At 42.8% G+C, this 17,329-nt stretch overlaps 1 protein-coding gene across 2 annotated transcripts in view; it reads right to left on the bottom strand.

The window, feature by feature from the left end:
• cemip2 (cell migration inducing hyaluronidase 2) overlaps positions 1-16,908 on the bottom strand; it is a 79,382-nt gene extending 62,474 nt beyond the window's left edge. Inside the window, exons 1-5 of one of the 2 annotated variants that reach the window (XM_055886360.1) lie at positions 16,614-16,908; positions 15,295-15,635; positions 14,947-15,087; positions 12,672-13,239; positions 1,768-1,937 (exon numbers count right to left, since the gene is read on the bottom strand). In XM_055886360.1, coding sequence (XP_055742335.1) covers positions 1,768-1,937; positions 12,672-13,239; positions 14,947-15,087; positions 15,295-15,616 — 1,201 coding nt within the window. In that variant the 5' untranslated portion in view covers positions 15,617-15,635; positions 16,614-16,908. The remainder of the gene's footprint in view (positions 1-1,767; positions 1,938-12,671; positions 13,240-14,946; positions 15,088-15,294; positions 15,636-16,613) is intronic. The other variant, XM_055886359.1, reaches the window with a different exon arrangement.
• Between the last annotated feature and the right edge of the window lie 421 nt (positions 16,909-17,329).

Raw genomic sequence — 17,329 nt, 5'->3', positions numbered from 1 at the left:
GAAATACTTATTTACAAGCCAATATCTAACAATGCAGTTAACCTGTTGAGGATGGGGGCGCTGTTGTGACTATTTATGCTAATCGTGTAATTTTTGAAACGGCTTCCCACAAAATCCTTGATCGTACAATATGCATATTATTATTATTATTGGATAGAAAACAGTCTATAGTTTCTATAGGAGTTGAAATTTTGTCTCTAAGTGGAACAGAGCCCATTCTACAGCAATTTCCCTGACATGGAGTCAGATTTCAGAAATTTTGGCCCCTGATCTGGAGTCAGTTAAAAGGGCACTGTTATTGCTATGAGTATACGGACACTGCTTACGTCTTCCCCTGGATGCCTTTACGTGATGACGATTTGAATGGGGTCGATTGCGCGTTCACAGGCACTACAAATTAAAAAACCCTGAGGCTAGTCACTCTTTTGGAGCTGCGTCATGCGCCTAGAGGACACCGACCCGCACCTGTTCCAAGAATTAGTGGAGGGAGTAATATTACTCGGGTCATGTTTCTACTCGTTATGGGAGTTAAAAACATCATAAGGTAGTTAATTTCAAAGCGTTTTATAGCAATTTATATCCGTTTAGTGCGATTTTGGGACATTTATTTCTGAAACGCTGTGAATTGCTGGGCACGCTTCCAGTTCATCCCGAACGCAGTTGGCATTTCCACATGGCAAGAGGACAGCTTTCCACCAAAAGACGATTGGACCCAAGAAAGGATCCTTTGCCCAAGATACTGATGGAAGAACAGCTCAAAGTAGGACATTTTTATTATGATAAATCGTGTTTCTGTCGAAAAATGTTAGTGGCTTAGGACGCCATGTTTTTTGACGTAGCTTCGCTTGGCGCAAACTGTATTGAAAAGTAAGGATAATTTAAAAAATGTAATTCCGCGATTGTATTAAGAATTAAATTGTCTATCAATCCCTGTCCACCCTATATTTTTTAGTCACGTTTATGAGTATTTATGTATAAGAGTAGATCACTGTCTAAGTGGCGCACGGACATTTTCTCACCAGCTGGGCTACATTTCACATTGTCTAACCATGATTTTGGTGGCTAAATATAAACATTTTCGATCAAACTGTGTTTTTAGGTAATAGATGTACATCTTTACATATTGTGTCTTCCCTGTAAAACATTTTAAAAATCGGACATGTTGGCTGGATTCACAAGATCTGTGTCTTTCATTAGCTGTATTGGACTTTAATGTGTGAAAGTTAAATATTTTTAAAAAATATTTTTTTTGAATTTCGCGGCACTGGTTTTTCAGTGGGGGGGGGGGGGGGGGGGGGAGTGCCGCTAGCGGCACCCTCATCCTAGACAGGTTAAGAAAAATAAGTGTATTTACTAAAAGAAACTGAAGTAAAAAATATAGTGTGTGTAGCCATTTGATTAGTTGTTAAGGAGTCTTTAGGCTTGGGGCCAGAAGCTGTTAAGAAGCCTTTTGGACCTAGACTTGGCGCTCCAGTACCGCTTGCCGTGCGGTAGAAGAGAGCACAGTCTATGCCTAGGGTGGCTGGAGTCTTTGCCAATTTTTAGGGCCTTCCTCTGACACCGCCTGGTATAGAGGTCCTGGATGGCAGGAAGCTTGGCCCCAGTGATGAACTGGGCCGTACGCACTACCCTCTGTAGTGCCTTGCATTCGGAGGCAGAGCAGTTGCCATACCAGGCAGTGAGGCTCATACATGCTTGTAAGAAGTTATAAACCATTATACCAGCAGGCTTTAAAAAGTGTCAGCCAAACTGATTATAATGACGCACCGTTCTTCCATTCGCTGTAGGCTGTGACAGAGAAGCCGACCCCGTCCACAGTGGTGAAGTTCTGGCGGGCCAGCGCCTTCCCTCCTGTGTCATGGTTCTCATGTTCCCGCACGGCTTCTGAACACGAGCCGTTCCCTCCACCAATCACAGATACCAAGGCCCAGGCCTGCCTATGGAATGAGACACCAGAGAGAGAGAGAGAGAGAGAGAGAGACAGACACACAAGAGAGAGAGAGAGAAAAAGAGAAGAGAGAGAGAGAGAGCTTTTTAAGTTGAACAGAAATTGAGGTAACACTTTACCTAAAGCATACAGGTAGGTATAACACTATGGTTTGAGCCTTTGTATTGTCTTATAACAAGGTTTGTTGTTATGTTATGTCTCTCCATACATAAAATTATAAGGATGACTGACTATAAGACATTATAAGTGGGTTATACATACTCATGACAAATCTTACAACGCATAACTGCATCATAATGTATTACACCAGCATGCTTCATGTATAGTGTTAGAGACCCATTTCGCTAAGGAGGAAGCCTATTTACGAATGTCCCATCTTTAGCTTTTGACACAACCAAAAAGGGAAGAACGTGTTTAAAGTGTGTCCAAGCCCAGTGTGACAGAGCTGGCCTCACTCTGTGCACATCCAGAGGTTAAAATAATCACTGGACTGATACAAATGGTCAAAATTCAATCAACATTTATTATGCTATCAAACAGATGGGTTGAAAGAGGTTCAAATACAGACCACGCAAAAATGTTATTAAAGCAACAAAAATACTTTCTGCAAAGCATATTATTTTGTTTCACTACAAGCTGATTTAGACTTGATTTGGCAATGTGATCCAGAGGCTCCAAACAGAGGGTATGATGCAATTGCAAAGCCTCCGGACGCCAAATCAAGCTCTGTACCGCATCGCTGTAACAATGCGGAGGGCTCCATATAGCTCCGCCTTGAAGGTAGGTGGAAGCTGTACGTCCTGAATGAACACAAACTCACTTCCTTGACAACAGCTCTGTGAAGCACAAGAGGTAGGAATGCCCTAACTTCTGAAAAGGCCGCATCGCAGTAAATGCTTTAAGGTCAATGCAGACGCCGGAATGACAATTTAATTTTTTTTATTGGCTTCACCTCTTCCAAGCATTTTTCCCACACTGTTGAAACAGTCCACCTTTCAAGACACAAAAAAACAATTAAGATGTGGCCAATTACTAGGTGTGTCCAACACACCTGAACACACTCAAATTGACAAAACAAAACTACTGACTGATGAGATGAAGTTGAGGGTAAATATATACATACAGTTAAAGTCGCAAGTTTACATAACCTTAGCCAAATACATTTAAACTTCATTTTTTTACAATTCATGACATTTAATCCTAGTAAAAATTCCCCGTCTTAGGTCAGTTAGGATCCCCACTTTATTTTAAGAATGTGAAATGTCAAAATAATAGTAGAGAGAATCATTTATTTCAGCTTTTATTTCTTTCATCACATTCCCAGAAGTTTACATACACTGAGTATTTGGTAGCATTGCCTTTAAATTGTTTAACTTGGGTCAAACGTTTTGGGAATTTTTACTAGGATTAAATGTCAGCAATTGTAAAAAACAAAGTTTAAATGTGTTTGGCTTCCACAAGCTTCCCACAATAAGTTGGGTGAATTTTGGCCCATTCCTCCTGACAGAGCTGGTTTAACTGAGTCAGGTTTGTAGGCCTCCTTGCACGCACATGCCTTTTCAGTTCTGCCCACAAATGTTCACTCCAATACCTTGACTTTGTTGTCCTTAAGCCATTTTGCCACAACTTTGGAAGTATGCTTGGGGTCACTGTCCATTTGGAAGACCCATTTGCGACCTAGCTTTAACTTCCTGACTGATGTTGCTTCAATATATTCACAATTTTCCTGCTTCATGATGCTATCTATTTTGTGAAGTGCACCAGTCCCTCCTGCAGCAAAGCACCCCCACAACATGATGCTGCCACCCCTGTGCTTCACGGTTGGGATGGTGTTCTTTGGCTTGCAAGGCTCCCCATTTTTCCTCCAAACATAACAATGGTCATTAGGGCCAAACAGTTCTATTTTTGTTTCATCAGACCAGAGGACATTTCTCCAATAAGAACGATCTTTGTCCCCATGTGCAGTTGCAAACCCTAGTCTGGCTTTTTTATGGTAGTTTTGCTGAGAGGCCTTTCAGGTTATGTCGATATAGGACTCGTTTTACTGTGGATATAGATACTTTTGTACCAGTTGCCTCTAACATCTTCACCAGGTCCTTTGCTGTTGTTCTGGGATTGATTTTCACTTTTCGCACCAAAGTACGTTCATCTCTAGGAGACAGAACACGTCTCCTTCCTGAGTGGTATGACGGCTGCGTGGTCCCATGGTGTTTATATTTGCGTACTATTGTTTGTACAGATGAACGTGACACTTTCAGGCATTTGGAAATTGCTCCCAAGGATGAACCAGACTTGTGGAAGTCTACAATTGTTTTTCTGTGGTCTTTTCTGATTTCTTTTGATTTTCCCATGATGTCAAGCGAAGAGGCACTGAGTTTGAAGGTAGGTCTTGAAATACATCTACAAGTACACCTCCAATTGACTCAAATGATGTCAATAGGCCTATCAGAAGCTTCTAACACCATGACATAATTTTCTGGAATTTCCCAAGCTGTTTAAAAGGCACAGTCAACTTAGTGTATGTAAACTTCTGACCCACCGGAATTGTGATACAGTGAATTATAAGTGAAATAATCTGTCTGTAAACAGTGTCATGCACAAAGTAGATGTCCTAACCGACTTGCCAAAACTATAGTTTGCTAACAAGAAATTTGTGGAGTGGTTGAAAAACGAGGTTTAATGACTCCAACCTAAGTGTTTGTAAACTTCCGACTTCAACTGTATATGGACTGGTTTGAATTACGAAACAGTTTCGGGCCTAATTAACACAAGTACCAAAATCACACATTTAAAATGTATAAGTAAAGATCCATTGACTGCAATAAGATGCATGTGTCAGTTCACCACACTGCGGTTTCATGAGTCGCCCGCCATCGATGGCTCATCCCTCGTTCATCAGTAACCAACCATTGGCCCATTGGCTCGGTCTTTCCCCAGGAGGATTGGCACTTTTCGCTCTACAAGTTGTTTGGCAGTGAGTGGAACCAAGCCTTCCCCGGCATTCCTGCTTTCCACACACACAAAACAAGCTGATTTAAGACTTTTACAGCCCAGTTCAGAAGTTACTACTGCTGCTACTGCTCTTAAATGTTGCCAGGGACATTTCTAATAATACTAACTAATACTGATGGTACAAATGTCACTGTAGGCATAGCTTCTTCTACTCTAGCTACAATGCCTTCACAAAGCATTTTTTAAGTCTTGTTATAGATTTAAGTCAAAACTGTAACTAGGCCACTCAGGAACATTCAATGTTGTCTAGGTAAGCAACTCCAAAGTATATTCGGCCTAGTGTTTTAGGTTAATGTACTGCTGAAAGGTGAATTTGTCTCCCAGTGACTGTTGGAAAGCAGACTGAACCAGGTTTCCCTCTAGGATTTTGCTTAGCTCTATTCAGTTTCTTCCTTAGGTCTTGCCAATGACAAGCATATCCATGACATGATGCAGCCACCACCATGCTTGAAAATATAAAGAGTGGTACTCAGTGATGTGTTGTATTTGCCCCAAAAATAACACTTTGTATTCAGGACATGAAGTTCATTTCATTGCCACATTTTTTGCAGTTTTACTTTAGTGCCTTATTGCAAACAGGACGCAAGTTTCGGAATATTTGTATTTTGTACAGGCTTCCTTCTTTTCACTCTGTCATTTAGGTTAGTATTGTGGAGTAACTACAATGTTGTTGATCCATCCTCAGTTTTCACCTATCACAGCCATTAAACTCAATTTAAAGTATGGACACAATTTTCTATTTTCTACATTGTAGAATAATAGTGAAGACATCCATACTATGAAATAACACACATGGAATCATGAAGTAAACAAAAAAGTGTTATTTTATATTTTTATATTTGAGATTCTTCAATTATTCTTGCACTCTTGGCATTCTCTCAACCAGCTTCATGAGGTAGTCACCTGGAATGCATGCCTTGTTAAAAGTTAATTTATGGAATTTCATTCCTTCTTAATGCATTTGAGCCAGTCAGTTGTGTTGTGACAAGGTAGGAGTGGTATACAGAAGATAGCCCTATTTGGTAAAAGCCCAAGTCCATATTATGGCAAGAACAGCTCAAATAAGCAAAGAAAAATGAAAGTCCATCATTACTTTAAGTCATGTTTAACACTTTTTTGGTTACTACATGATTCCATGTGTTATTTGATAGTTTTAATGCCTTAACTATTATTACATAGGCTTTCACCAAATTGTAAGGAATTTCAGGATTTTTATTTCTTGGGGTGGATTATCCATTTATGTGGTTATTTTCAACCATTGCGTAACCCTTTCAGGCGTGATAACCATTTTAAACCATTTCCCCTTGCATTACTGTATGGATTTTAGCCTCGCATCTGAAGAGGCACTCCACACAATGACGTCTGGAAGAAGGCCTGACTGTCAGCTCTCTGTGGAGGCTGATCCTAAGGACACAATCACGGGCCAACACGCCACTCAGCAGATCAAAGAGCACCTTTACTCGCTGAAATAAAAACAAGAACCATCTGTGAAAGCACCCTGCCCTCCCAGCAGCCATTAGTCAGTGTGTGTGTGTGTCTGTATGCATGCATGCGTGTGTGTGTAAGAGAGAGCAAGAAAGTGCCAGTGAGAGAAACTGCATGTTTTTAATTTTTAATTTTTATCCCAGAACATCCTTAATTGCCCGACACACTTCACACACTTTTTTAACGGGCTCTTTGTTTTGGCCAGTAATGGCCCTGTGGAGAATAGATGAGGTCACGGTACTACTGTCCATCAGAGCTCGGTCCTCTCAGATTAGGTAGATGACACATGGCCAGGACGCATGGGCTTTTAAAAACGGACAAAGGGCTTTTAAAAACGGACAAACCATTTGATGTGAGCGAGGGCAATGGTCATTACTGTCACTCTATGCAGTGGGTGTGTTTGATCATTGATAGTGTATCTGTTGGCTTAACATGGATTGTTGCTGTTCGTTTCAGAGGCTCACCTGCAGGATCCCGGGGGGCAGATGATGCATGAATGCCCATAGGCACAGTACAAGTGTGTGTCAGGGTTTCCATTAAGGAAATGTGGCACCAGACAACATGACCGGGAAGGTTTAAATTTACCGGCAATTTGAGGAATTTACCAGACCCATATGCATTGGGAGTGTAAACCATTAGGGCAACCACCCACGGTGCTCAGAATGACAGAAATCACATTTAGATGATGGTAATTCATCCTAAACAGAACATGCAACTCTTGTAGTGAAGCAGACAATAAAGCATCATTTTATAACAGCGCACCTGATGCGCTGTATATGACAGATTTGAACATCTCTGTTAGAAATTCTCAGAGAGGAAAAGTCTGCAGAGTTCACAACCTGCTACACTTGTGAGAAACAAATGTGTATTTATTTCATAACCATCATTTACGAGTCAACTGTTTAATTGTCTTTTGTTTGGAGTGCTCCATGTGAGAAATGAGCATGGGTATGGTTTCTCGGTCTTGTTAATGTTGAGGGAGCGTGCGCGCCTCAGCACACATAGAAGTAGTCTGCTGCGAGGAAATGTAGGAAAGTGCCCATTTGGGGATGTTTGATTTCTGACCACATCCATCATTAATAAGCTGAGCTTCTCAGTATATTTTCTTTTTACATCCATTGCTCACAGTAGGCCTATTCGAAAAATCTTTGCAACAATCTCCCCTTCAATAATCACCAAGCCTCTGTGTGAAAGAGCAAATACAATGAAAAAAAATATGAAAAGCAACGTGCAACGATTTCTAAGATTTTACTGAGTTATAGTTCATGAAAGGAAATCAGTCAATTGAAATAAATTCATTAGGCCCTAATCTATGGATTTCACATGATTGGGAATACAGTTTTGCATCTGTTGGTCACAGATACCACAGTTTCATCAGCTGTCCGGTTGGCTGGTCTTAGTCGATCCCGCAAGTGAAGAAGCCGGATGTGGAAGTCCTGGGCTGGCGTGGTTACACATGGTCTGCGGCTGTGAGGCCATTCAGACATACTGCCAAATTCTCTGAAACAATGCTGGAGTCAGCTTAAATGGTAGATAAATTAACATTAAATTATCTAGCAACAGCTACAGACATTCCTGTAGTCAGCATGCCAATTGCATACTCCCTCAAAAATGTTGACATCTGTGGCATGGTGCTGTGACAAAAGTGCACATTTTAGAATGGCCTTTTATTGCCCACAGCACAAGGTGCACCTGTGTAATTATCATGCCGTTTAATCAGCTTCTTGATTTGCCACACCGGTCAGGTGGATAGATTATCTTGGTAAAGAAGAAATGCTCACTAGCAGGGATGCAAGCAAATGTGTGCACAACATTTTAGAGCAATAAGCTTTTTGTGCATATGGAACATTTCTGGTATCTTTTACTTCAGCTCATGAAACATGGGACCAACACATTACATCTTGCATTTATATTCTTGTTCAGTGTATCATCATCATCATCAGATGATCCCATTTATCCAGTGGAGACATAATAAAATACCTTTCCCTTGCTCAACAACTGCCTGCCCTGAGCTCACTGGCGCTGGCCTGGAATAGGCAAGGTGATACAATGTCACAAGTTTGTTCAGACAGCTTCCAACTGGATCCAGTTGATTGATTTGATACTATGTTGCACTTGACTAGTGCAGACAGGCAGACAGGCTGAAGAGAGAGATGAATGTGATTGAAAGAACCAGAATTTATCAGTATATTAACTACTGTTTTTATGTCGGCTTTATGTATTTTTATTTAGTTGACAATGGAAGTTTTAGGCCAACAGCTGCATTGGCCATCTGAGTTCCACGCGCTCATTTAGGTTATTTATACAAGCTCCCGATTGGTGCTCTAAAGGCACTGCATCTCAGTGCTAGAAGTGTCACAACAGACCTTGGTTTGATTCCAGGCTGTATCACAACCGGCCGTGATTGGGAGTCCCACAGCGTCTGGGTTTGACCGGGGTACGCCGTCATTGTAAATAACAATTTGTTCTTAACGGACTTCACTAGTGAAATAAATAAAAAATATGAATCTGCCAATGATCACGGTGTTTCAAGTGGCTGGTGCTCTTGCATTAGTTGAATTTTATCATTTACCACATGAGAATGACTTTGATCAATTAAGACTTTATTGAAATGAAACTGTTCCACGGAAATGTGAATATGAAAATCATAACTGGCACGCAGATAGGTAGAAATGGTATGATAAATTGAATGTTTCCCCATCCTTGAAACTCTTGTGCCGCCTAATGTTTTTAGAAAATAATTGCCTCCATGTTTCTATGGTCAGATTTTCAAGCAAAGTAAGGCATGCCTAATAATAGGAAGTAAAACATTCAGGTTTCAAACCATTAAGTATGTTTTCAAAATGCAAACTGCCTCCAGCTCACATTGTAAAGTGGTGAGTGAGGCGCTGATCGCCAGCCTACCGTTGTTTAATCTCACGGTAAATTTGGCAGGGAACAACTTTATTCATCGGCTTTTCATTTTATATATAGGTCAAAAGCCGTCAATTACCAGCTGACTAAAACCCTGGTGTGTGTGTGTGTGTGTGTGTGTGCAAGCTTGCGTGTGTGCATAGTCTGAAGTGCGCCTGTGCAATAACTCAATTCGCCCTTGCACTCCTTTGGCAAAGGGTACAAACATTGTCAACAACCTTGAACCCTGCTAGCTAGCTCACACACAGACATGCAAGCTACGCACAAACAAAATCAGTGTGCAATCAGGAAGCATAACAGACCCTGTTTATGGTGCCTGGGAAGTACAACTGATTTGTGATCAGTTCATGAAAGCGTCACGCTATGGGTTTGATTGATATGGCGCTGGGGACCAAAGCGTTGCCTTGGCAACAACTCCACGTGTGAAACGTGACTAATTTACACTTACCTAAGGGAATTGTTTAAGGGCATTGCATAGATTTTTAATTAGGTAAGCGCATACTGAAGGGGTTTTACGGTAGTTTTAAGGCATGCACGGCAGTCTCTGGTTACTATGAAGACGTAGTGTTGCCAACTTAGTGACTTTGTCGCTAGATTTAGCAAGTTTTTAGACCCCACCAGGGAGTTTTATTGGTAAAAAAGAGTATAGCGACAAATGTAGCTACTTTTGAAGGCTGCCCCAGCAACTTTTGGTTGATTTCCCAACTTCCCTCTGTGTGTGTGCTTGCGGCTCTGCCGGCTGCTGTGTGTGTGTGTGTGTGTGTGTGTGTACACCAGTGGCGGTCGGTACCATTTAAGATTGAGGGAAGATTGGCCTTATTTCTATTACAGCATATCGGATGACTGTCATTCATATTGCCTTCACCCAGCTCAACGTAACATCGATAGGTTTAAGCTACTACATGATACTCCTTATACCCATACATTTTCCCTATACCCATCACAAGGTTGCTACAACCTAGCCTATGAATGAAAGTTTACAACGGAGGAGCACAGGTCGAGATACATTTTTGTAATCAAGGTGACAGACATTGAAACATTCAATACCGCCATGCAATCTTTTGCCTGCATCTAGCTGATCTAGGCAGATATCATTAGTCCAAAAGCTGCAAATGAGTTTCTATTGGATAAATTCAGTTAATTTTTATCTCATGCAAACACAGTTCACTTTCAAAGCAGCCGCATACAAACAGCATCATCCTTTTGATCGTTGTATTTGCGAATGCGCAAATTAACGTTATTTCTTGAAAAATAGTTGGCAACACCGCGGAAACAACCTGATTCACTGAACTTCTCCTCAGAGGTCATATTTATTTTGGGAGATGGCAAAAATTAATTTCTACATTCAAGACAGTAGAAACAAATTGATTCAGAAGATAAAACACATTTAATTTAGTTACTATTTTCTCCACTTGTTTCTATTACTTTCTAGCATGTCAAGATAACTTATAGTAGGTAGCTAGCTAGCTTTGTAGCCATGGATTGTGCACCTTCCATTGTTTAACTAAGTAGCTAGTTATACACCTAGCTAGGTTGTTGATGTTTTCCTTTTGCAACCAGGGCAGAGGAAAGCAACATTCATCTCCACAAATGCTGTTTACATTGAAATACCCTTGTAAAATTGACTATCCTACCGATCCTTGACTTCGACGATGTCATTTACAAAATAGCCTCCAACACTCTACTTAGCAAACTGCATGTAGTCTATCACAGTGCCATCCGTTTTGTCACCAAAGCCCCATACACTACCCACCACTGCGACCTGTATGCTCTACTTGGCCGGCCCGCGCTACATATTCGTTGCCAAACCCACTGGCTCCAGGTCATCTATAAGTTTTTGCTAGGTAAAGCCCCGCCTTATCTCAGCTCACTGGTCACCATAGCAACACACACCCGTAGCTCGCGCTCCAGCAGGTATATTTCACTGGTCACCCCCAAAGCAGACCTTTCCTTCGGCCGCCTTTCCTTCCAGTTCTCTGCTGCCAATGACTTGGAACGAACTGCAAAAATCACTGAAGCTGGAGACTTATATCTCCCTCTCTAACTTGAAGCATCAGCTGTCAGAGCAGCTTACCGATCACTGTACCTGTACACAGCCAATCTGTAAATAGCACACCCAACTACCTCATCCCCATATTGTTACCTATCCTCTTGCTCTTTTGCACCCCAGTATCTCTACTTGCACATCATCATCTGCACATCTATCACTCCAGTGTTAATGCTAAATTGTAATTATTTCGCCTCTATGGCCTATTTATTGCCTTACCTCCCTACTCTTCTACATACTGTACATACATACACATGTATTTAAAAAAAATCTTCTCTATTGTGCTATTGACTGTACATTTGTGTGTGTGTAACTCGGTGTTGTTGTTTTTGTTGCACTGCTTTGCTTTGCTTTGCTTTGCTTTATCTTGGCCAGGTCGCAGTTGTAAATGAGAACTTGTTCTCAACTGGCCAACCTGGTTAAATAAAGATGAAATAAATAAATATCCATAATGAATTAAGCACATAAGGGACCTCATGGGCATCCTTACCTTCACTTAAGGGGGGGAAGAAAGGGAGAAAAAAAATATATTAAAAAATCGGCTTAAAATGTTTTGTGCAAATCACTTAATGTTAACGAAACTTTAAAGGTAAAGGGGAAAATTAACTTAAGATGTTTTATGAGCTCTACACCTAAAATAGTGAGACACCCAAACTAGACTATTTGAATGGGTTTTACAGCAGATCACAAAAACAAACAAAAAAGTTGTCCTGTATTCAAGTCACTTCCATTGCTAAAGGTCTGTATTTATGTGGACATGATGTGTGTCCTCTATGTTCAGGGGAGATGGTGTGTTTTGACCTGTTCGGGAACTCTGTGTAAAGGCGAAAACTACAGTCTCAGCTCATTTTGCACAAATCCTGGAAGCAAGCCTGTTTAACCCTCCAGCCATTCACTTCCTGACGAAATATGGAGTGATATTCTGCTGGCAGATAAAATGAGATTTTATCTGCGCGCACCCTTTGAAGGAAAGGGTGCGCCTCTATAAGGCATGAAAGATTAGGCTTGATCTTGAAGGACAGAGTAAAACGAAACCTCTGTCACCGCCATGAGAGATGGGTAGTATAAACAGTTACACACCCCTCCAGACAATGACGCAGCTTCAGATGGAAAGCAATTGGATTTTCCTGTGACACGCTACACACTGTGATGCTCTCAAATGAGATGACTCTTGCGTCACCTACGACTCCATCTCAAGTCATTGTCTACCTATTCTTTACCAAATTCATTAGGTTATATTGATTTTGTATTCAATTGTATTGTTACCTGTATTTGAGGTCATGGACGTATGTACTACCAAGCAGGCTCTGGATGGTTCTCTTAGTCTCGTCCAGCAGGCTCTTGACAGCCGAGTCTCCCACGGCCAGCGTGACGATGCGCCTTGCAGGCAGCGACCGGAGCAGCTGCGTGAGCCGCCGGCTGTCGTTGCGTGACTCGTGCGTGTCGTAGCGCTCGCTGAACAGCACACCGGCCGTGTCCTGGTCCACCACACGCAGGTTGATGCCACGGCTAAAGTTGCGCTGGAAGGCATAGCCCCCCGTGGCTAGGCCTGACGAGGAGACGCTGCGGGTCAGGAGGGTCCACGACAGCCTTTCTGTCCCGTGAATCTCCAGGGTTGCACCACCACGCACCCCGATGAACTTCCGGCCCAATTCTGGTACTTCCGCGACTGCCTTTTCGTCTGAACGGCCCAGCAGGGCGATTGTGGCCTGGGAGCGGTAGCGGCATTTGGGGGCACCGATGTGCAGCGAACCCCCGTCTTCAATCAGCACATGGCGCGTTCTGAGAGTGATGTTTTTGGAGCCCTCAGCATTGTCTGCAAAGACCACTCGGCCTGCGAGGAGACAAATATAAATGACAAAACATGAAAACAATCTGTTCAGCAGAGGCTGGGTTCTTTATTCCTCAACTTCATCTCGGAACCCAGTGCCAAATATTGCATGCTGTGACTATTTAGACTGGCTTCGGAAAGTATTCATTCCCCATTCATCCCCACATTTTTGCACATTTTGTTACGTTACAACCTAAATAGATTAAATTAAAATCGGGCCTCCCGGGTGGCGCAGTGGTCTAAGGCACTGTATCGCAGTGCTAGAGTTGTCACTACAGACCCAGGTTCGATCCTGGGCTGAATCACATGAGGCTCGAAATTGAGCACAGGTGCATCCTTATTCCATTGATCATCCTTGAGATGTTTCTACAACTTGATTGCAGTTCACCTGTTGTAAATTCAATTGATTGGACATGATTTGGAAAGGCACACACCTGTCTATATAAGGTCCCACAGTTGACAGTGCATGTCAGAGCAAAAACCAAGCCATGAGGTCGAAGGAATTGTCCGTAGAGCTCCGAGACAGGATTGTATCGAGGCACAGTTCTGGGGAAGGGTAGCAAAAATGTCTGCAGCATTGAAAGGTCCCCAAGAACACAGTGGCCTCCATCATTCTTAAATGGAACAAGTTTAGAACCAACAAGACTCCACCTAGAGCTGGCCACCAGGCCAAACTGAACAATCCGGGGAGAAGGGCCTTGGTCAGGGAGGTCACTCTGACAGAGCTCCAGAGTTCCTCTGTGGAGATGGGAGAAGCTTCCAGAAGGACAACCATCTCTGCAGCACTCCACCAATCAGGCCTTTATGGTAGAGTGGTCAGACAGAAGCCACTCCTCAGTAAAAGGCACATGACAGCCCTTTTTGTTTGCCAAAAGGCACTTAGACTCTCAGATCATGAGAAACAAGATTCTCTGGTCTGATGAAACGAAGATTCAACTCTTTGGCCTGAATGTCAAGCTTCACGTCTGGAGGAAACCTGGCACCATCCCTACGGTGAAGCATGGTGGTGGCAGCATCATTCTGTGGGGATGTTTTTCAGCAGCAGGGACTGCGAGACTAGTCAGGATCGAAGGAAAGATGAATGGAGCAAAGTACAGAGAGATCCTTGATGACAACCTGCTTCAGAGCGCTCAGGACCTCAGACTGGGGCAAAGGTTCACCTTCCAACAGGACAACAACCCTAAGCACAAAGCCAAAACAACGCAGGAGTGGCTTCGTTCTCAATGTCCTCGAGTGGCCCAGCCAGGGCCCTGCTTTGAACTCGATCGAACATCTCTGGAGAGACCTGAAAATAGCTGTGCAGCGATGCTTCCCATCCCACCTGACAGAGCTTGAGAGGATCTGCAAAGAAGAATGGGATAAACTCCCCAAATACAGCTGTGCCAAGCTTGTAGCATCCTAACCAAGAAGACTCAAGGCTTTAATCGCTGCCAAAGGTACTTCTAAAGTACTGAGTAAAGGGTCTGAATACTTACGTAAATGTGATATTTCAGTTTTTTGAAAAATATTCTAAAAACCTGTTTTTGCTTTGTCATTATGGGGTATTGTGTGTAGATTGATAAGTGAAAAAAACGATTTAACCCATTTTAGAATAAAGCTGTAACGTAACAAAATGTGGAAAAAGTGATGGGGTCTGAATACTTTCCAAATGCGCTGTACTTCTTAACTAGCCAGAAACAGCATTCAGACCAGAGAGAGGACCTAGCCTACCTCCTGATTGGATGGTTAGGGAGTATAAGGTGGCAGAAGAGTCCAATCTAAACAGATCTCCCCTCCGAACAACCATGGCCTTCTCTGGGTTGTGACCTGGGTTCCAGCTGCTCAGGGAGGTGCTGTGGTCTGGACAGTTCCCTGTACACACATACATGACCAATCAAAGACAACATCACTGACACAGCACTCTAAGACAGATACTCTAAGACAGAGCAAAACAGGATATGATAGATCATTGACTATAGTTCAGTCTCATTCCTGTGGAGCAATGGGCCTAAGTAACTTAGCGAGGTCAGTATTATCAGCTCATAACATCCTCATACTCACAGACACATACACACTCACCATCCAACACGTCTCCACTGGTGAGGCTGAGGATGAGGATGATCGAGAGGAAGAAGGCCCCCAGTGAGACACCGAAGCATATTAAGGTATTCCTCTGCCTCTGACCACGCTCTAGGCGGTGGCCATTCTCTGATAGGCTAAAGGTCGCACGGCGCTCAGGAGGTGGGCCAATGGGCTTCAGGGGGGGAGGGGGTGGGGCCTTGGTTGGAGGCGGGGAATGGACTGGTACGAGCCTGCCGGGGACGAATCCTGGCGACCGGTGGTTACCGTTGGGCGGGGCCACAAAGACGGGGAAGTAACTGGGGCCATCACTTATCTGCATGGTATCTGTCTGCTATCTACTGACAGAGAGAGAGAGCAAAAGAGAGAGAGAGAGCAAAAGAGAGAGAGCAAAAGAGAGAGAGAGAGAGAGAGAGAGAGAGCAAAAGAGAGAGAGAGAGAGAAGAGGGGGAGAGGGGGAAGAGTGAAAGTGGAAAAATAAGGGGATCTTAAACTCAGGGAAACAGGCAATGATCCAGCAGGCCTTTACTGTTTTCCCCAGGTGGGGAGTTTAGCTGAAATGTATAATTAATCCGTCCATCCAGGACATGACCGTGGCTGCCCTTGTCCAGAGTAATGAAGGAGATGTTCAATGTATTGCTATATTCTGAAGCCACGTTAAAAGAGAACACAGATGGCACCAATTAGAGTGCTAGAGGAAAATGCCCCCCCACACACACACAAACACAGCCAGCTGGAACAGTAGTAATGGTCTGACTAGCCAATGATTTAATAATTAGGCCTAAACATGTCAGCAACAGTCCCATCATACATGAGCATCAAACTGTATTCTTTCAATGAGAGAAACATACGAACTATACATATGTGCTTCATACACATTTAATACATTCCTCGTATCAGAAATGCAAGATATGAAAGGAGTAAGTAACTGGCTGGGTTAATCATACCCATCTGCAACAGAGTAGAGTGAAATAGAGTAGCATGAAGGATGTAGTGCTGGATTTTGGTCACATATCTATTTTAAATACACACCTCGGTATCCACTGACAGATGACAGAAACATGTTGCATCCTTACATTAAGTAACTTAACTTTTGAACGACATGGAGTGTGCAGTTTGGTTAAAAAACTAAAGCAAGTGTGCATCAAGCACCCCCTTTTTACTATGCAATAATCATAACATTCTTCTGTTGAAAATTCAAACAGTCGCTCCGTCTGTATAATACAGACAGGCCGTTTGCTAAATACTTATAGGAAATCTTCTATCATCTTCACAAGGGGCTGATTGCGGTACCATCGGAAGAATGTGAGGTCTCCTACCTTGCACGGGATTAATCTGTGCCTTCACTGACCATTCGCTCTCTTCCAAAATGCAAGCGTTGCCCCCGACGCGTGGACTGACGGAACTAATAATTAGAAAAATCAATCGTTTGCGTTTGGTGTACTTTTTATACTTTTACATGGTGTTTTCTTTAGGGGCTGTAGCCCGCCAGCCCCATTCACAGGCGCGGTTTGGAGAGAGGAAGTGAGGAAGAAACAGCGCAAGAGCACGTGGGAGGAGCTTGAGTTGACTCCCACTGCCGCCACCTGCTGTCGCACGAACGGTAGACAGGGCATAGGCCAGGGAGTCTGTTGTTCTTGGTCTTCTTGTTCTTCTTGGTGTGAATTTCCGGCAAGACTCGAAGCTTTTATATATGTATTTATTTTTTGCGTGTTATAAACCCTGGATGAATGACAGGTGGCGCTGTATTTAAGCCAATGCACAGCCATCTTGGCACTCCTCCATTGTAAAAAATAATAATAATAATTTTGGAAGCTATATAAATGCATAACTAATATCTACATTCGTTTTGGACACGCTTATTATATTACAGACACCTTTTCATACCTCCCAAACAAGGTAAATGCCTTTTATATTCTCTCCGGGGAATATAACAATGTGCCTTGCGTGAAAGCCTCTGTCTTTCCGGATGACTGTGTGATCTTGCTCTCCATGGCCGATGTGAGCAAAACTTGAAACAGGTTAAGAATCACGA

This window comes from Salvelinus fontinalis, chromosome 28 (genome assembly GCF_029448725.1).
Source record: "Salvelinus fontinalis isolate EN_2023a chromosome 28, ASM2944872v1, whole genome shotgun sequence".
Lineage (NCBI taxonomy): Eukaryota > Metazoa > Chordata > Actinopteri > Salmoniformes > Salmonidae > Salvelinus > Salvelinus fontinalis.
This window is presented reverse-complemented; position numbering and strand designations above follow the sequence as displayed.